Source organism: Mus caroli, chromosome 3 (genome assembly GCF_900094665.2).
Source record: "Mus caroli chromosome 3, CAROLI_EIJ_v1.1, whole genome shotgun sequence".
Lineage (NCBI taxonomy): Eukaryota > Metazoa > Chordata > Mammalia > Rodentia > Muridae > Mus > Mus caroli.
In genome coordinates, this window is record NC_034572.1 from 53,144,887 (window position 1) to 53,166,786 (window position 21,900).

Genomic DNA, 21,900 nt, shown 5'->3' on the forward strand with positions numbered 1-21,900 from the left:
TGCGGCCCCAAAAGGGTGCTGCCTCAGCGGCTCTGTGGCTCCCTCCTGCCCCAGAAGCTGTCTGCCTCTGTGGTGCACACTCTCACCTGTGCAGACTAAGTTCCTAATTTCGGTGGAGTCCCGGAGCCAAGATCATGTATGCTCTTTCTAGTTGTTTTTGTTTTTTGTTTTTGTTTGTTTTTGTTGTTTTTGTTTTTGGTTTTTGGGTTTTTTTTGGTGGCACTCAAAGCTATAAGTTTTCCTCTTAGAAATGCTCTCATTGTGTCCCATAATTTTGGGTATATTGTGGGTATATTGGGTATATCATATTAATTAAACTCTAAAAAGTTCTTAATTTCTTTATTTCTTCCTTGACCAAGGTATCATTGAGGAGAGTGTTGTTCAGCTTCCATGTGAATGTTGGCTTTCTATTATTTATGTTGTTATTGAAGATCAGGCTTAGTCTGTGGTGATCTGATAGAATGCATGGAATAATTTCAATATATTTTTTTTTCTGTTGAGGCCTGTTTATATGGTCAATTATATGATCAATTTTGGAGAAGGTACCATGAGATGCTGAGAAGAAGGTGTGTCCTTTTGTTTTAGGATAAAATGTTCTCTAGGTACCTGTTAAATCCTTTTGTTTCATAATTTCTGTTAGTTTCAATGTGTCTCTGTTTAATTTCTATTTCCAGGATCTGTCCTTTGATGAGAGTGGGGTGTTAAAATCTCCCCCTTTTATTGTGTGTGGTGCAATGTGTGCTTTGTGCTTTACTATAGTTTCTTTAATGACTGTATGCCCTTGCATTTGGATCATAGATATTCAGAATTGAGAGTTCATCTTGGAAGGTTTTACCTTTGGTGAGTATGAAGCACCCCTCCTTGTCTTTTTTTTTTTTTTTTTTTTTTTTTAATTTTGGGTTGGAAGTCGATTTTATTTGATATTAGAATGGCTACTTCAGCTTGTTTCTTGGGACCATTTACTTGGAAAATTGTTTTCAGGCCTCTTACTGTGTTTTTCCCTGAGGTGGGTTTCCTGTGTGCAACAAAATGTTGGGTCCTGTTTATCTAGCCAGTCTGTTAGTTCATATTTTTTTATTGGGAAATTGAGTCCATTGATGTTAAGAGCTATTAAGAAAAAGTAATTGGTGCTTCCCATTACTTTTGTTGTTAGAGTTGGGATTCTGTTCTTGTGGCTATCTTCTTTTAGGTTTGTTGAAGGATTACTTTCTTCCTTTTTCTAGGGCATAATTTCCTTCCTTGTGATGAAATTTTCCATTTATTATCCTTTGAAGAGCTGGATTCGTGGAAAGATATTTTGTGAATTTGGTTTTGTCATAGAATACTATGTTTTCTCCATCTATGGTAATTGAGAGTTTTGCTGGGTATAGTAGCCTGAGCTGGCATTTGTGTTCTCTTAGGGTCTATGTAACATCTGTCCAGGATCTTCTGGCTTTTATAGTCTCTGTTGAGAAGTCTGGTGTAATTCTAATAAGTCTGCCTTTATATGTTACTTGACCTTTTCCCTTTACTGCTTTTAATACTCTATCTTTATTTAGTGCATTTGTTGTTCTGACTTTTATGTTTTGGGAAGAATATCTTTTCTGGTCCAGTCTATTTGGAGTTCTGTAGGCTTCTTGTATGTTCATGGGCACCTCGTTCTTTAGGTTATGGAAGTTTTCTTCTATAATTTTGTTGAAGATATTTACTGCCCCTTTACATTGAAATTCTTCATTCTCATCTATACCTATTAGCCTTAGGTTTGGTCTTCACATTGTGTACTGTATTTCATGGATGTTTTGAGTTAGGATATTTTTGCATTTTGCATTTTGCATTTTCTTTGATTGTTGTGTCCATGTTTTCTATTCAATCTTCTGCACTTGAGAATCTCTCTTCCATTCTTTTATTCTATTGCTGATTCTTGTATCTGTGGTTCCTGATTTCTTTTCTAAGATTTCTATCTCCAGAGTTGTCTCCGTTTGTGATTTCTTTATTGTTTCTACTTCCATTTTTAGATCTTGGATGGTTTTGTTCACTTCCATCCCCTGTTTAGTTGTGTTTTCCTATAGTTCTTTAAGGGATTTTTGTGTTTCCTCTTTAAGGACTTCTACATATTTATCAGTGTTCTCCTGTATTTCTTTAAGTGAGTTATTAATTCCTTTCTTAAAATCCTCTATCAGCATCATGAGATATGATTTTAAATCTGAATCTTGCTTTTTGGGTATTGGGGTATCCAGAACTCACTGTAGTGGGAGTACTGGATTCTGATGATACCGACTGGTCTTGTTTTCTGTTAGTAAGATTCTTACATTTACCTTTCACTATCTGGTAACCTCTGGTGTTAGATATTCTCGCTGTCTTTGGTTGGAGCTTATTCCTCCTGTGATTCTGTTTGTCTCTGTCAGCATTCCCAGGAGTCAGATCACTCTCTGCAGGCAATCTCTCCTCTGGCAGGGAAGGTACACAGAGGTCAGCTCTGTCTCCTGGCTGAGGATGAAGGCCCCAAGGGACCCTCTCCAAGAAGCTCTCCTGGGCAGACCAGCCTCAGAGAGACCCAGGAAAGAAAATGGCTATCACAAATGAGTCCCAAGTCCTGGGGTCAGAACACTCCCTGGAGGCCGACTCTCCTCTGGTAGGGAAGGTACACTGATATCTGGGTCTCAGCTCTGCCTCCTGGCTGAGGATGAAGGCCCGGAGGGACCTTGTCTAAGAAGCTCTGTTGGTTCTGTGGTACATGCACTCTCCTGTGCAGATTGGTCTCTGAGAGACCCGGGATACAAGATGGCAAACACACCTGAGTCCTGGGGTCAGAGCCCTCCCTCAAAGTGACACATTTTATTGATTAAAAAATCTTTGTGGATATGTTTACCAATGAAACGTTTTTTCAAATTTTAATTAATGACAATATTATTCCTTTTCTTTTCCTCCCTCTAAATCCTCCAATATATCCCTTAACATACTCCTTCAAATTCATGGATATTTATTTATTTATTTATTTATTTATTTATTTATTTATTTATTGTTTTGTATGTATATATATTTATGTATAAACATATTCCTACATTGAAACTTTTCATCCATTATAATGCTCCCCATCATATGTTTTTTAGGGCGGTTTGTCACTGGAAGGCCAATTGGTTTGTTCTTCCCTGGGAAAGGCCATCTCTCCAGATTCCAGCTCTTTTATTATCTACAGTTTTGGAGTAGATCTGAAGCATCATGGCATTTTCCCTGTTCATTTTTAGTATATGCAATGCTATCATCCTTGTTCAGCTCCAGTTTGGTCTATCATGTTGATCAGACTGCATGGGTGTAGCTTCTGATATCAGTAGGAGACACAATCTCACAGCAAAGTTCCCTGATCCTCTGGCTTTTACAATCTTTACATCAGCCCTTCTGAAATGTTCCCTGAGCTTAATTTGGGAGTATTTTGTACATGTATCCTTTGGAACTGTGCTCTAAAACTCTAAAACTCTCCATTTACATTGGTTGTGGTTTTCTATAGTGGTTTCTGCCTGTTGCAATAAGTAAAATTTCCTTGACAAGCATTGGATATTACACTTCTCTCTCTCTCTCTCTCTCTCTCTCTCTCTATATATATATATATATATATATATATATATATATATATAATTGTTGGGGTTATGCTTATTTAATAAATTAGTGGTTGTAGATACTTCTCCAATATCCATGAATTCACTGTTCACTGTCACTGAGTAGTTAGATTTTTCAATACTGTGCATGGCTTCCTTCTTGTTAAGAAGGTCTTAAATCCAATTAGAGAGCTGTTGGTTAACACCAAGATATATTTGACACTGTTTCACATTTAGGATAATAATGACATGCTCATTCTTGACACAGTTCATAGTAATCAAAGCTAGGTAGGAATGTGAGTTCCCTCTCTTTTTGGAAGCTTGCATGACACCTTCTTATCCCATGTAATCTATTCTTCAGGAAGAGGTCTACTATGTCAGCTCTGGTTCAGGAGTCTATGGGCCCTAAAATTGATATTTTAGCATGCAATGACTATGTTAAAAGCCACTAAGTTATTTACTAGTGGCTCATTACTTCAATTAAGTTTTTAAACTTTTGTGTTCCACTTTGAAGAGATCACTGTTATTTCTACTTCTAAAATGAAGTGCAGAGAGTAAGTAAAACACTTAAAAACTCTAAAACTTGTATTTCTTTACTCTGTGTCCAAAATGTCCCTTAAGTTATCAGGGAGAGATGGCTCAGCACTTAAGATCATTTGGTCCCTTGCAGAGGACCTGTGTTTGATTGCTAGCATGACTTTTAAAACAATAGGAAATTATTACATGTTCTTTTATTTCCTTTCCTTAGTACTAGTAAATGATGCAACTAATTATCAAAATAAGAAAAGTGTTAAGTTGTGTCTTAATTAGGGTTTTATTGCTTTTAAGAGACACCATGACTAAGGTCAATCTTATAAAAGACAATAAATTTGGAGTATTTTACAGGTTCAGAGGTTCAGTTCATTTTAATCATACCAGGAAGGTTGACAGTGTCTAGGCAGGCAGACATGTTACTGGAGGACAATGTTAAAAGTCCAAAGTTTAGTTATTTCTGAGATTCATTCAATCAAAAGACAGAACCTAAATATCCCAGGATGTACATTACCATTCCAAAATATCATAGTGAAGAAATACTGGACCAATCAAAACTAATAACTAGCTAGGGGAATGTCTAAACTATGCATCTCTTTGTCTGATGTCAAAGTACTCTTCAGATCTCCAATTCCTTTCATCTTTGTTGATTGTAACAGCCTTTTTTCTCCTGGGCTAGTTCCATTCCCTGTTGGCAGCTCAGCTCCTCAGCAGGTATCCCACAGCTCTGACATCTCTAACCTGTTGAGGTCTCTAAGGTAAATTCAACTTTGCAGCTTCTTTTTTTAATACCTAGGATGCAAATATGAACTTCTGGGCTTCTCAAAAAGGCTGGAGTCACGTCTCCAGCTCTGCCTTCTGTATCACTCTAGGCCTGTTTGACTCTACTCCAGTGCTGATGCTGTTCTTGGTGATCATCCCACAGTACTGACACCTCCTATACAATGAAGCCTTCCATTGCAACTAGGCTTTACCAACAGCCTCTCAAAGGCTTTTGTTATGTTACCAAGCTTCTACTTCTTTGCATGACCCCTTAAGTCCTGGGTCATCAACTAAAAAGGAGGCTGTATCTTCAACAGTGGCCTTCCCTTGTCTTTCACAGTACCAACCCTCTGCTGCTCTTCATGAACCCTTTATCCTTCAAAACCATAAACACTTAGGTAATTCTTATACATTACCAATTCCAGCTGCAGCATGAGCTAAAATCTTGAATATCTCTGGAACAGTTTTTTTTTGTGTGTGCTCAGAAAGCATTTCCCAGAAGATTTTGCTTTAGTGATGTTGGTCTCTTCATAATCACCACTAAGTTTTTAGTTCTAGTTAGCAAACATCAATTGTCCAAGTAGTCTCTTTGACTCTTCACTATAAAGCCAGAGCAACATGGCAAAAGTAACCAGGTTCTGCTGCTTGCTGGGGCTGGAACACACTCCCTTGTTCTGTTACATTATTACCAGCCTTCTGTGTTTCAACTCCTTTACTACCTAAGTTTGGCTGACCTGGACCTTGCTCAGTAGCTTGACATTGACCTCAGATCTGCATGCCTCTATTATTTATCACTACTGCTCCATAGTACAGCTGGAGGTCAGGGATAATGATTCCAACAGAAGTTCTTTCGTTGTTCAAGAGTGTTTTGGCTATCCTGGGTTTTGTGTTTTTCCATATGAAGTTGAAAAAAATTTTTTTCACATTTGTGAAGAATTGTGTTGGAATTTTGATGGGAATATAATTGAATCTGTACAATTATATGTATTAATAAATAGATAGGACAGCAAAAGAGTTCTCCATGTCATACAATAAAACAATATATTTATAAAACAAAGAAAGTATATTGAATGCTATGAACAAACAAACAAACAACAAACAAACAAACAAATACAAGCCACATGTAAAGACATCTATCAGAATAGCACCAGGCTTTTACAACAGGGAGTTTATAAACCAAAGGCCCTAAACTTATATTCTACCAATTCTAAAATATCACAGATGCTAACCCAAACTATTACACCAGTCATAACTGAAAAAGAAAGAAAAGCTTTCCATGATTTAAGGGGTATATGAGACTACTAAACCTGCTCTAAAGATGGCAACAGAAAGAAAATTTTGCTTTAAAGAGAAAGCTAAATAAATCCAAGAAAGCACAATGAATAAATAAATGATTCCTTAACAGCTAATTTAAAAAGGTCTAAGAAAACATCACCACAATAAAATGACAAGAACTAAAATTCTTTCCCACACAATAATTTATTTATTCACTTTGCATCCTGATTGAAGCACCTATTCCCCCCTCTCCTCCCAGTCCTGCCATTACAATTTTTTCCTTGTATTATCCTTCCCCTTCTCTGGGGAGAGGGAAAGATTCTTCCTCCAGTATCACCCCAGCCTGTGACAGGCATCAAGACTCAGAAGGACTAAGCACATCCTTTCCTGCTAAGGCCCAAACAAGCAAACTAAGAACTCTTAATATAGTGTCAATTCTCCAACAGATTAACAGACAGGTTGTAAAACACATAATCAAATGGGATTAGGAAACAGGATCCAATCCTTGGCTTCCTCCAAGAAATATACCACAGCAGAAACAATAGATACTCCTTAGAGTAAAAAGATTTAAAAAGGTATTCTGAACAAATGCAACCAAGAAACAAGTGTGCATGGCTATTCTAATCCCTGGGAAATGGAATTCAAGACAAAACTAGTTTTCCATACTCATTAAAGAAAAGTTAATCATGAGACTATTATATTTCTAAAGATTTATGTCACAAACAGGAGCACATAGTTTCCTAAAAGAATTGCTATTTCATCTAAAACTTATAGATTGACTCACCCTAGTGCAGTGATAATGGGTGGCTTCAGTACCTTACTCTAATTAATATACAGGCAATTCACACAAAATTAAACAGAGAAATTCTGATGTTAAATGACCTCATAAATCAAATGAATCCAAAAGACATCTACAGAGTATCCCACCCCAACCTAAAAGAATACATTTTCTTTTCAGCACCCCATGTCAGTTCCTCCAAAATCTACCACATATAAGGATAAAAAGCAAATTTCACTTAATACCGTATAGTTAAATTAACACTGAATCCTATTGGATCAAAAAGTAATAAAGGAGCGTATCAACAATAATAGTAACTACAGAAGGTAAACAAGCTTTTGAAAACTAAGTAGCACATTGCTTAATGATAACTGGGTCTGTGGAGAAGTCAAGAAGAAAATCAATATTTTATAAATTGTTTGACAGTTTCATACATTTATATGATACTTTCCTCTAATTCATGACATTCCTTCTGCTGGAACCCTCTGAATAAGTCATACCTTTACAGTCATACCTTCTTTTTGTGAGGTTACCTGGGTTTAATTAGTTTCATATTGGAATATTGCAAGAGATTACTTTATATAAGAAGGGTAAATTATCAGTGTGTATATCACTGAAGAAAATGACAGAACCTCTCCCAGAAAACATTGAATGAGCATAGTTCCTATAGTTATCATGGGACTTCAGAGTCCCCGCTGCCATGCCCTGGAGGAAAAGCTGATGGGACCAATCTCATATAGTTCTTATATGGGTAACCATATTGAGATACCTCTAGTTCCCTTTTTCTTTTTTTCTTTGCATCTAAATAATTCCTAATAATCTAATCCATGTTGTTTCTGAATTAAACATAATAGCTCTTATTTACTCATATTGAGATATCTCTAGTTCCCTTTTTCTTTTTTTCTTTGCATCTAAATAATTCCTAATAATCCAATCCATGTTGTTTCTGAATTAAACATAATAGCTCTTATTTACTCTAAATATTTTCTTCATTAATTTGTCTCTGAGCTTGTCTAATGATATTTTAATATGTATTATTTGAGAATCTCATATATATGTACAATACTTTACAATCAAATCTATCGTCCAATCTCCCCATCCAAATTCTTCAGATTCCTACCACACCATATCTCCCTTTCAATTTCATGTTAAAAAGGGTTGGGGGAAGGGTGAGTCTAATTCAAGTTGTTCCTATGTGCGTGGTTAAAGACCATCTACAAGTGGCAGAATAATCTATTAAGAGTCAAACACCCTCAGGAAAATGACTCTTTGTTTTCTACTAGCTAATTGCTCCTTAGCATGGAAAGGTCCTACTGAGTCACTCACTCCTACTTACTGGAAAGTTGACTGGCATAATCTCTGTCAGGCAGTCACAGCAGATGTGAGGTCACAAGTACAGCATCCTATAAGGTCCAGAAGACTGATTTTAGAATTCATCCTCAAGTTTAGGGCATTTATAGTCTACCTCCTCTTTTTGGACATCCCTTAATCAAGAGGAGGGATGTACACGAATATGGAATCTTCATATCACTTACTCGTTTTTACACTGCATCTGTACATACATTTGATAAAAATCAAAATATTCAATGTTTAAATTTTTGTTTCCATAGGGCAAAATATTTGAAAACACGGATCTTATGAAATATGAAGAATTTTTGTCCTTATTTGTGAGAATACAACTGACAAAACCAGTTTCAGATGAAAACATCACAGTGATTGACACAGACTTCAGTGACATCCCTGTTCGTCTGTATTTACCCAAAAGGAAATCTGAAAGGCAGAGACCAGCTGTCATTTATATTCATGGTGGTGCCTTTACCCTAGGAAGCTGCAGTAAGTTTGTTTTTTTGTTTTTTTGACATAAGAATTAATTACATTGCATCTAGCTATTCTGAACTGTGCTTTTGCTTCTCATGGCCTTACCACAGTTTTTACTGCAATGAGTTCCTTCTTCCCTTGAGCACTTAATAGTAGTCATTATGTTTGTGTTTATATAATGAAGACCATTTAACACTCCAAGTGAATTGGTTTCCATTTATATGTAAAAGGAATTTTGACATAGCTTTCTGCTCAGGTGTTAACCACAAATTTTAGCCTTCTTTTTTATCTTCTTCCTTGTGAGTATGTAACAGGGAAGAGCACACCAATTGGTTATCCAATATCAAATTGTTAGTAGCATTATACAGACTAGACTAAGCAGGTTATATTTAGAACTATATGTAGGTATATATATACAAAAATATGCATGTAATGACAATTAAAATGACCATGAATTTGAAAGAGAGAAAAGACAGGTATTTGGGAGACTCCAGAAGGAGAAAATTAAAAGAGAAATTATGTAATTGCATTATAATATCAAATATTTTTAAAAAGTTAAAATGTACAAAATTAGAAATAAGAAAGTCTTAAAACACTAATTATGGCAAAAACCTGAATTTATGAAAATAAAAATTCTGTTTAAGCTCAACTTCTAACCACAGTTGTAGGAAATATACTATCTAGGAGTTACAGAGTCAAGGCATAACTTTTTTCTTTCTTGAGAAATAAAGTATTCAACCAAAGAACATGGAAAACAATGTACCTATTGGTAATCAAGCATTTTTACTATGCCCATAGTTCCTGCTAATGTGTCATCATGAGTGCAAAATTGCCTGATATAGTTTCTATTAGTTTTGCTTAATCAAAGGCTTCTCCACATGAAACGGACTCAGAGAGAAGCAGAGTGTAATGCATGGGGGCATATCTACACCAACGGTATTTCTTCAATGGAGCAATACCTTGAAAGTGGAGAAATTGTTCTGTTTATCCCAAAGTAGGCTAGCAAAATACAACAAGGTTCTCCCATTGTGACCAAGCAGATTTTGCCTAACTATAGTGACTACAAAAAATATGGGTGTTACATGGTTAATTCTTAGAGTTGTCTCAGTCCATCAGAGTTCACATTTTTATAGCCATTCTTAGATGTACCTGTGTTTCCATTGCTGGATAATCCACCAAGCACAGCTGTGTTTTTATCTTTCTCATTTCAGAGATGCTTCCCTATGATTATCTGAACCGATGGACAGCAAACAAGCTTGATGCTGTTGTTGTGGGAATAGAGTAAGAAAACATAATTTCCCTGTTATGGTCATAGCCTTCCCAGAATAGGCTTAGTTTAAAAAACAAGTCAACTAAACCTCAAAAAAAAATGTCTGAATCCATGTTCTGATGTTAATGTTTAAATTATTTTTTCTTATCTAGAAAATATAGCCACAACAGTCTTGGGATGTGTTTTATTTGAGTTACTAATAAGAACAATGTAGGTTAGAATTGTCCACTGATTTAGTAATATTAGATGACAAATGTTGGTACCATATAAATATTTTAAGTGTTCCCCAAATAATAACTTTCGTATATCATGACTCCAGCCAGAATTTTTTACCACACACCAAAGACAGGAAGGTGCCCATTACTTTAATTTGTACTGGGCTTACTCAATATATATGAAACCTTCATCATGAGGGTAAATCTTTCCTGCCAACTCTATAGTACAGAAATTTCACAATTATAGACATATCTGAATATACTAAAAGAAATTTCTTGGCTACAAATGTAATAGAATCAAGTAAACATACTGAAGGAATCAGTGATGTCATCATAACCATTCCTTGAAGTAATCAGAATAATTATTGTTTTTTAAGAAATAAATGACTTACAATCTTAAGGATGGTCTATCTTTACTCTTGTCATTTCAACCAAGTCTACCACATTATCATTCTATACAATCTTTTAAAATGATGTATTATGTTGAATTTTCTTTAATAAATCTATATTTCTTTAGTACTTGTACTTACTTACCTTGGTATATATATTCATATTTTAAAATTTACTTTATTTTTAATGCTATGTTAAAACATTTAGGCTCTATTTGAAATATAAAGCAATGACCATCTAAATAACATTGCTTATATTGGTGTATAAATAACTGAATAATTCTAAAGGTTTAAAATTATAGAGGAAAATAATACGACAGTCTAATTGAGGTGTGCTGCTATAGCAGAACACACACACATACACACACAGAGAGAGAATACAAGATACAATAGTATTTTGTCTCAATAATTAACTTATAGTATTTTGGTAAGATCCATTAGTATACTTACATAATATTAAGATATACTTAAATATAGAAATACTATATATTATTCTATAATTAAATAATTATTAAATAATTAAGTGATATTCTCATATTGATTCAAATTCTTAGGGTAGTCATATAAAATTCTTCATTTTTATAGAATTCTGACAAATTCTGGGTTTTTTTTTTTTTTTGGTTTTTTGAGACAGGGTTTCTCTAAGAAGCCTTGACTGTCCTGGAACTCACTCTGTAGACCAGGCTGGCCTCAAACTCAGAAATTCGTCTGCCTCTGCCTCCCAAGTGCTGGAATTAAAGGCATGGGCCACCATACCCCGCCTGACTTAAATTTTTGAATGAAGGTAAATGATTGTACCTATTTTTAATCAGATACCATATTCTCCAATTTTACATTTTCCGCGGACTTCTATAATAATCATGAAGTGCTTTTAAGTCACAAACTTCACTGAGGGCATGGTGAATTCTACAGAGTTTATGAGGGTAAAGATTCATCCTCTCTCAGTCATCCTACCATAGGAACAATATTTGAAACCCTTTAAATCAGAGTCTGTTTCTTGTTTTAAAACAGGAGCTATTACTAAGTCCAGGTTTATTGATGAAATTGAACGTTCAAAGTAAGAACAAAATTTTATTAATATATCTGTTGGTGAAGCTGAGAGATCATTGTATGTATACGTTTAATCATGGTGCTTTCTTTGTTTGATTTTTCTTTGAAGCTACAGACTTGCTCCTCAGTATCCATTCCCAACTGCCCTTGAAGATTGTGTTCTTGTGATAAAGTACTTTCTCCAGGACACAATTCTTAAAAAGTATGGAGTAGATCCCACTCGCATTTGTATTTCTGGAGACAGTTCTGGAGGTACACTGGCAACAGCAGCAATTCAATTGGTATGTTGTGTTGACGAAGATGTTTGACTATTCAGTCCTAGTGCTGTCACTCTGAGACCACCACTGCTCCTGTGCTAACAGGCTTTCTCCTTGCTTGCTTTTATTCTGTATATCTCACTTTACCTGCTGTACCAGGTACCACAAGCAAACTTTGCTCTACCCTTTTTTCTACCTGACTCTACATTTCTTTGAAATAGCTAATGAAATATTATGAGGTAGCCTACAAGACAAATCTGGAACTAATTCAAATATTTTAAGACAATGTTTGATAGTCAGATCACATCTTTGCTGGCATGAAGCTTTTCTGGTTGAGGAGACGTGGCTTAGCTATTCAACTGCAGTGTTTTCCCTCCACTGAACTGGTGGACATGAAGTTAGACAAATGGTCTCTGTATCTGTAGAATTTAATACTACATATATATTCCATTGTGATAAGTAAAAAGGGCTGGTGTGACCCACAAAGGCCTGTTGGAAAATGTGAAAAGCAGAGGTTTCATATAGATTCATTTCTGTACCCTTCAATTTCAGACACTTTTGTATAGGGGAGTTTTGTTATCCAGCTGAGTGACTGAGACTGATACTTCTGTAGCTGTTCCCAGGACTGTTCCACAGTCATAGATTAATTCAGGCCAAGTGAAGTTTTCTATAATTACTATTTTACAAAAACATCCCTGAGCTGGATGTCCTGGTTACCAGAGGATCTCTGGGAGATTCTTTTATGTGATATTCTGGAAATGTTTCAGTGTATTTGAATCCAAAATATGAGGTACAGACAGCTATTCGTATTGTAAAAGTTTAGTAGCTTTAATATGATCAGTATTGAGAAAGGTACCAAGTGTTTCAGGACTGCACAGGAATAGTAAAAGTTGAATTCCAATTTTCCTTAGTTTTTTCCTTTCAGGCTTAAAGTTTAAGCTCTTAATTTACTGGCATTTCTTTTGTTCTTTTGATTTAAAGCTTTGGAAAATTTGAACTCTTCAAAAAAAAAAGTCGATTTTTTTTCTTTTCCTTTCTTTATTTTAAACTCCATATTTTATTCCCCTCCCTCTTCCCTCTGATTGTTCCACATCTCGTACTGGACTCAACTCACCTATAAAAAGACAAACTACATTTGGTGGCTGATTATGGGATGGATTCCTGGGTCAAGTAGTCTCTGGATGGTCCATCCTTTTGTCTGAGCTCCAAACTTTGTCTCAGTAACTCCTTCCATGGGTATTTTGTTCCCTATTCTAAGGAGGAATTAAGTATCCACACATTGGTCTTCCTTCTTCTTGATTTTCTTGTGTCTTGCAAATTGTATCTTGGGTATTCTAAGTTTCTGGGCTAATATCCACTTATCAGTGAGTGCATATCAAGTGACTTCTTTTGTGATTGGGTTACCTCACTCAGGATGATGCCCTCCAGGTCCATCCATTTGCTCAAGAATTTCATAAATTCATTGCTTTTAATAGCTGAGTAGTACTCCATTGTGTAAATGTACTACATTTTCTGAATCCATTCCTCTGTTGAGGGACATCTGGGTTCTTTCCAGCCTCTGGCTATTATAAATAAGGCTGCAATGAACATAGTGGAGCATGTGTCTTTATTACCAGTTGGAACATCTTCTGGGTATATGCCCAGGAGAGGTATTTCTGAATCTTCTGGTAGTACTATGTCCAATTTTTTGAGGAGCCACCAGACTGATTTCCAGAGTAGTTGTACAAGCTTGCAATCCCTCCAGCAATGGAGGAATGTTCCTCTTTCTCCACATCCTCGCCAGCATCTGCTGTCACCTGAATTTTTGATCTTAGCCATTCTGACTGGTGTGAGGTAGAATCTCCAGGTTGTTTTGATTTGCATTTCCCTGATGATTAAGGATGTTGAACATTTTTTTTTCAAGTGCTTCTCAGCCCTTAGGTATTCCTCAGTTGAGAATTCTTTGTTTAGCTCTGGACCCCATTTCTTAATGGGGATATTTGAATTTCTGGAGTGAGGCTTATTGAGCTCTTTGTATATATTGGATATTAGTCCCCTATGAGATTTAAGATTGGTAAAAATCCTTTCCCAATCTGTTGGTGGCCTTTTTTTCTTATTAACAGTATCTTTTGCCTTACAGAAGCTTTGCAATTTTATGAGGTCCTATTCATTGATTCTTGATTATACAGCACAAGCCTTTGCTGTTCTGTTTAGGAATTTTACCCCTGTGCCTGTGGCCTCCCTTCCCCCCAGCCTGGAACCTGCCTGCTCAAGGGTGGAGCTACCGGCTCATTCGTCCTGCCACGCCCACTGCTGGAACCTGCCCTTGCTGCCTGGAGGCACACACGTGTTCGTCCTGCTACTGGACCCTGAGTTACTTGGTGGGAAATTGGGTTCCCTCCCCCTTCCTTTATAAACTGAGTGTCTGGAAATATTAAATTGAGTCTTGATCCGAATGTTGTCTTGACTCCATTGTTTCTTCCGCCCCGTCTAGATTCCTCTCTTTGAAGGGAACTGCCATTCTCAGTGAGCCGTTCGTGTTGTGGACCGCGGGCGGGCCGCAACATGTGCCCATATCTTCGAGGCTTTTCCCCACTTTCTTCTCTATAAATTTCAGTGTCTCTGGTTTTTAGTGGAGTTTTGATCCACTTAGACTTGAGCTTTGTACAAGGAGATAAGAATGGGTCAATTTGCATATGCAAGATTTTGTTGAAAGGACCCTGATGTACCTGTCTTTTGTGAGGCTATGCCAGTGCCTGGCAAATACAGAAGTGGTTGCTCACAATCATCTATTGGATGGAACACAGGGGCCCCAATGGAGGAGCTATAGAAAGTACCCAAGGAGCTGAAGGGGTCTGCAACCCTATAGGAGGAACAAAAATATGAACTAACCAGTACCACCAGAGCTCGTGTCTCTAGCTGCAATGCATATGTAGAAGAAGATGGCCTAGTTGGCCATCACTGGGAAGAGAGGTCTCTTGGTCTTGCAAAGTTTATAAGCTGCAGTACAGGAGAATGAGAGGGCCAAGAAGTGGGAGTGGGTGGGTAAGGGAGCAGGGCAGGGTGAGGGTATAGGGGACTTTTGGGATAGCATTTGAAATGTAAATGAAGAAAATATCTAATAAAAATTGAAGAAATAAAAAAGACAAACTAGGGCTGGTGAGATGGCTCAGTGGGTAAGAGCACCCGACTGCTCTTCCGAAGGTCCAGAGTTCAAATCCCAGCAACCACATGGTGGCTCACAACCATCCGCAACAAGATCTGGCGCCCTCTTCTGGAATGTCTGAAGACAGCTACAGTGTACTTACATATAATAAATAAATAAATCTTAAAAAAAAAAAAGACAAACTAACACACTAGATAGGCAAACAAGATCCAGCATTTTGCTGCGTACAAGAAACATGTCTCAGAAAGCCCATTCTTGCCCATTTCCCTAACATGTGTTGCTTTTCACTTGATTTCCCTTTTTGTTTTCCTATAAATATGTACACATGTGCCTGTGAGTGTCTGGATATATGCTGGTTCATGCTCATATGTATGCACAAACGTGTAGAAATCAATACATTCCTCATTCAGTTTTTATCTCTTTTTAAGTAAGCTGTCTAACTAACCTGGAGTTCTGTGAAACTGCAGGATTAGGTAACATGCTGTCTATTCTCTGATCTTCTGATATACTGCATTCCCTTTTAGATCAAGACACCTCTAACACCACCAAAGAAGAGAGTCATTAGTCATACAATGTCATGGCTTACTTGAAATTTGGCTAACATGAATGAAGATATAAATATTAATGTCATTTCATTTTAATTTATTTAAAATAACCAGGTATATATGGGTTTGAGCTGCAGTCATAGATGGGTCTGAGACTGCACATTTGCTGTTCCTTTCCATAGATACTCATATATAGATTACATAAGGCAGAAAATTTGCCTAAAAATATGCCTGTCTGCACAAATTTCTTATCATTTGAATGTACAAATGAATATATGGAAAAGATTCTTTTTAATATAATCTCATTAAAATTTAAATTTTAGATTTTATTTTATAAAACACAAAATAGATTCTCTTAGGAAATACATTCTTTATCATATAGAACTTTGCTTCTATTGTGTGGGTGCATATTTTGGGATTGGTCAGTTGCTTTTCCTTATGTATTATGGAGATTTTAACTAATTCTTCCATTTTATTCAACTCAACTTCTTTAATGAGGGTGTGGCCTTGAGAACTCTAAATGGATCCTGAGATTCCCTGTGGAGGGCTACAGAGACAGAGTTTTGTGGATATGGCGCTGCTGCATAAGCACATGTGCTGCCTGAGTAATGAACATTAGTGACCCACTACATCTTCTCTCCTGCAGTGTGCATAACTAGAAAATGGAAGGAAAAGGAGTCTTCTTACACCTGCAAACTCAGGACAATTTTCATTTCTGGTAAAGACAGAGGCTGTATACACAAAGCATTCCTTACCTTTTCCTACTGTTTTTGACTTTTATATATTATCCTACATTTTCATAAATGTAGGATATTTGAATTGTTTTCCTTGCTAGGAGCCTGGCCAGGCATTTAGAGGAATGCTATTGATAAAAGCATAGCATCAGATGCTGCTCAAAGACTAATAATCCCTGGCCTTGTAATATTACTAGTGCTTTAATGAGCACTAGTCTCTTACTCTGTTACTCTCTTACTATTTAGCTTAAAAAACTGCTGGTTTCTTAGAATAAAAATTCTTTACAGAGGCAAATATGCATATATACACACTCCCATACACACACTCATTCACACACATACACACACACACACACATCATGACCACCACTATGACCACCACCACAACAAAACAAAACATTCAAAACTCAAATTTTAGAAAGTAGTTTGAGATATAGTTATGCTATCATCATCTCTGAGACTCCCTTGATCATGTTTGGTTATTACCTTACTGTGAATAACTGCATGGGTAGGAGAACATATATAATATTTTCACGTTGATGAATGTGGAATGATACAACCTCACATCTCTAAATTAATGAGTAAATATTGTGAAAATAATCGCTAGTGTTTAAAAGTTATGAATTTATTTACCCTGGGTTATCGATGCAAATATGCATCCCTTCTGTGTAAAAATCATTGAGTATTATTTTTATATTTACAGCTCCAGAATAATTCAGAACACAAAATTAAGGCACAAGCCTTGCTATATCCTGGACTACAGTTTATTGACAGCTTGATGCCATCTCATCGAGACTATGAACATGGTCCCTTTCTTTCAAGGGAGATAGCAATGAAGTTGGCATGCCTATATGTGACTGAAGACACAGCACTGGCCCAGGCTATACAGAGAAATGAACACATGCCCAAAGGATCAAGACACCTGTTCAAGTTTGTTAACTGGAGTGACTTCCTTCCTGAGAAGTATAAAAAGAACTATGTTTACACTGAACCCACTCTTGGGAAGCTAAATGTTTTCTATCCAGCACTTGTGGATAGCAGGCTATCCCCTTTGCTAGTCAATGACTCCCAGTTACAGAGTTTGCCATTAACGTACATCCTCACTTGTGAACATGACATCCTAAGAGATGATGGTCTTATTTACAAAACACGGCTTAGAAATGTTGGGGTTCAAGTTACTCATGACCACCTAGAAGAAGGGATACATGGAGCCATATCACTCATTACAGAGCCATACAATTTACATTTAGGATTAACAATAAGAGATAAGTATATCAGTTGGTTAGAAAAAAACTTATAAGTCAAGCATACATGTAGGTAATTTAATCTAAAGTTTAGTAAGCATGATTATAATTGGAATTATATTTAATCCACATTTAATTTAGCATAAAGATCATTGCATATATTTGAGAAATATATTTAATTTTCCCAGTGTTAGTTACTGATAAAATGGAGATATTCACTTATTATTTCCATTACTATTATGTATTATATTTTCATGGGTAATCTCTAGGAATTCAAAAAATACTAGCTCAGCATTAAAATCTGTTTATATGCAAATAACCAAGGCAGTTCTCAGGCTGTGATAAGAAACAAGTGATATTTCATCAAAGGTCCCTTCCTATGAGTCCTGGGAGTGTCTCACCTCCCAGGTCTCTGGTGCATTCTGGGGGCAGTTATCCCCCAACCTCCTATTTCCTGAGGTTGCCTGTTTACATTCTTTCTGCTGGCCCTTTTCCCTTGCGCAATACCAGATCAGGTCTCCCCCTTCCCATCCACTTTCCCTCCCAAGTCCCTCCTTCCCTACCTTCTTATGATTGCTTTCTTCTCTCTCTCTCAAGTGGGACTGAGGGGTCCTCACTTGGGCACTTTAGCTTGTTGAGCCTTTTGAATTCTGTGGACTGTACCTTGTGAATTCTTCCCTTCTCTTCTCTTCTCTTCTCTTCTCTTCTCTTCTCTTCTCTTCTCTTCTCTTCTCTTCTCTTCTCTTCTCTTCTCTTCTCTTCTCTTCTCTNCTTCTCTTCTCTTCTCTTCTCTTCTCTTCTCTTCTCTTCTCTCTCTTCTCTTTTCTCTTTTTGTGTATATTGTGGGTTTTTTTGTTGTTTTTTTGCTTTTTGTTTTGGCTAATATCCACTTATTAGTGAGTACATACCATGCATGTCCTTTTGAGTTTGAGTTACCTCACCCAGGATGCCCACCTCCAGCAGGAAGGCAGGACATCTGTGTGACTGTGGGCTTGCCATTCCACAGTCCACAGTCACACCTCTGACCCATAATTGTTTCTATCTGAAAGAATTACAGGAATGGAAATGAAGAGAAGCCTGAGGAAAAGAAGGTCCAGTGACAGGCCCAAAGTGGGATCCAGGTCAAGGGGAGGTCCCAAGGCCTGACACTATCATTGACGCTATGGAGCATTCACAAAAAGGGACCTACATGACTGCCCTCTGAGAAACCCAACAAGCAGCTGAAAGAGTCATATGCAGATTTGTACACAACCAATTGACAGAAGCAACTTACCCCTGTTGTTGAATTAGGGAAGGCTGAAAGAATTTGAGGAGAAGGGCGATCCTTTAGGAGTCGAGCAGTCTTAGTTAATCTGGACCCCTGAGATCTTTCAAATACTGGACCACCAAACAGACAACCTACACCAGCTGATATGAGACCCTCAACATACATACAGTAGAGGACTTCCAGGTCTATGTTCATTCAGAGATGATGCACCTAACCCTCAAGAGACTAGAGACCCCAGGGAGTTTAGGGAGTGTGGGAACATGCAAGTGGAGACAGGGTGTGGTGGGGAGGAGGTATGGGATGTGGAGCAGTTGGAGGGTGTGAGAGGAGGGGAGGGGAAGGGAATGGAATATGTAGTGTAAAAATGGATTACAAATAAAAGTAAATTTAAAAAAGAATGGAGGGATAGAGAAGAGAATGTTTAAGAGAGAAAAATTGTAAATAAAGTTGTATGGAGTGAACACTACTTTTGCAAGGTTTCCAATTAAATGTTGTCTACACCTTAATTCCATATGCTAATATAAATTAAACCCTTTTTTACTTTATATCTTTGGAAATTTATGTACTTTTTAAAATTTATTTTTCCCAATTAATTGATTAATTACATTTTTTGCATTCCAGATTTTATCCACACTTGCCCTCAAGTCTACCTTCCCAGTGTTCCACATCCCATACCTCTGTTCCACCCCCTGTCTCCATGAGGATGTCCCCACCCCCCATACTCTACCCCTCCTGACCTCTAAACTCCCTGGGGTCGCCAGTCTCTCCAGGCTTAAGTGTATCATCTCTTTTTTTTCCTATTGAGAGACAAATAGATAGTCCTCTGCTGCCTGGTTGGTGGTCTAGTGTTTGAGAGATCTTAGGGGTTCAGATTAATTGAGAGTGCTGGTCTTCCTACACATTGCCCTCCTCCTCAGCTAAGGCAATTTACATTCTCTTAAGAGTGATCTTTCCTTTATTGTGGAGAAGTTAAATATCTAAACTGCAAATATTACCTGTAGGTAAATATGTGATCTTTATTTGTATTTTAATAAAACCAAACTTTAAGGTAATTATGTGAACATCATCCAGTGATAACCAATGATTCAGAATTACTTACGCTATTTTTCTTAATTTTCAAAATAAGTCGTTAGCACACATAAATACTGTACAGCTAGGAAGTTGTGTAAGCTGATAATCTCCAATCTATTTGCTTCCCTGTTTGATGAGACCCTCACACTGACAGCTCACAACAGCATAACAATAATTTTCATTTCCTTCGGTAGGCATTAGAAATATTTAATTTTCTGAGATACCAATGAGTATGCTGTTTGTATATGGTTGCTTTTACCTTAGTTGATCTTGATCCTTTTATGAATCAGCTTTCCCTTCTTAAACATGCTGAAGTGGATTCTGTGCATTTAATTTAAAATCCAATCCTCATTCCAAGAAATTTTATTAGTATTATTTTGGTTTCAACTTGAGAATTTCTTCTTATTTACCTCAAGAATTATCTATTAACGAATTTCTAAGATTTCACCAATACCTGATATCTGTAGTCCATAGAGAGAGGACCCAGAGCAGTATTTTTACGGGACTTCTGGGTGTATGAATAATGAGTGACTCCCTGACTTCTGTTTCTTGTCTTGAGACTATTTTACTTCTATTGCTTTCGCTCTTCTAACTTCAGTGTGAATATTTTTGTTTTTCTTAATATATGTTATGTTATGCTTGTTATCTTTTAGAAGCCTGTTTTTTATTGTTTTGGGTTATTTTGTTTTGTTTTTGTTTTTGTTTCGATTTTATATTTGCTTGTTTTGCTTTTTTTTCCTATTGAGAGACAAAAAGGGAATAGATCCAGATTGGAGAAAAGATGAAAAGGAACTAGGAGGAGTAGAGAAAAGGGAAACTGTGTCTAGAATGTATTGCATGAGAGAAGAATCTATGTTTAATAAAAGGGGATAACACGAAAGTAAAAACAAAATAAGAAATTGCAATAAAGAGTGAGAATCCTGAAACCTTTGCTGTTTCAGTAATTCAAATATTTTGACATAGATTGCATTAGTACCAAAGATATCAATGATTAAAAAGAAAATGTGTCCATTTCATTTAGATTTTCCAATTTTGTGGCAGACAGGTTTTAAAAGTAAGACCTAATGATTCTTTGCATTTCCTCACTGTTTGTGGCTATATTCCCCTTTTCATTTCTGATTTTATTAATTTGGACATTTTTTCCCTGCCTTTTAGTTAATTTTGTTAAGGGTTTGCCTATCTTGTTCATTTTCCTAAAGAACCTACCCTTTGTTTCATTGACTTCTTGTACTATTCTCTTTGTTTCCATTTTACTGATTTCAGCCATTAGTTTGACTATTTCCTGCTGTCCACTCCTCTTATGTGTATTTGCTTCTTTTTGTTCTAAAGAGTCCAGCTGTGCTGTTAAGTCTCTAGTATGCTGTCTCACTAAAAATTTCTTTATGAAGGCAGTGGTACAGATTTTTTCTTTTAGCATTGCTTTCACTGTACCTCATAATTTTGAGTATGTTGTGCACTCATTTTCATCTGGCCTTCTCCCGTAAGCAGGCAAGACTCCCAGTGTATGTATTGGGGCACCAACTCAACCATGGAAGCTTAGACACACAAATATGTCCTGCCTACAAGATGTGCATGGGTAAAAGATGGAGCAAATTTGGGGAGAATGGCTCAGCAATGATTGGTCCTACTTGAGACCCATGTCACGAGAGGGAACCCACCTCTGACACTATTCATGATGTTCTGCTTATACTTGTAGACTGGAACCTAGCATAACTGTCATAATAGAGGCTTCACCCAGCAATTGAAGGAAACTGATGCTAAGACCATCAGCTAAATATTAAGTAGAGCTTGGAGAATCCAATAAAAGAGGGCAAGAAAGGATTGAAGGAGCCATGGGGGTCAAGGACGTCACAAGAAAACCTACAGAATCAACTAAGCTGAACTCACAGGGGCTCATAGAAACTGAACTGCCAATGAAAGAGTATGCATGGAACAGACCTAGAACCTTTCACCCCACCTCTCTCTCTCTCTCTCTCT

The 21,900-nt window shown here is 36.8% G+C and overlaps 1 protein-coding gene across 1 annotated transcript in view; it reads left to right on the forward strand.

Moving 5' to 3' along the window:
• Window positions 1-17,641, forward strand: part of LOC110291960 (arylacetamide deacetylase-like 2) — a 20,543-nt gene extending 2,902 nt beyond the window's left edge. Inside the window, exons 2-5 of the mRNA XM_021159140.1 lie at window positions 8,529-8,751; window positions 9,948-10,017; window positions 11,770-11,941; window positions 17,045-17,641. Coding sequence (XP_021014799.1) covers window positions 8,529-8,751; window positions 9,948-10,017; window positions 11,770-11,941; window positions 17,045-17,641 — 1,062 coding nt within the window. The remainder of the gene's footprint in view (window positions 1-8,528; window positions 8,752-9,947; window positions 10,018-11,769; window positions 11,942-17,044) is intronic.
• Window positions 17,642-21,900: the final 4,259 nt, after the last annotated feature.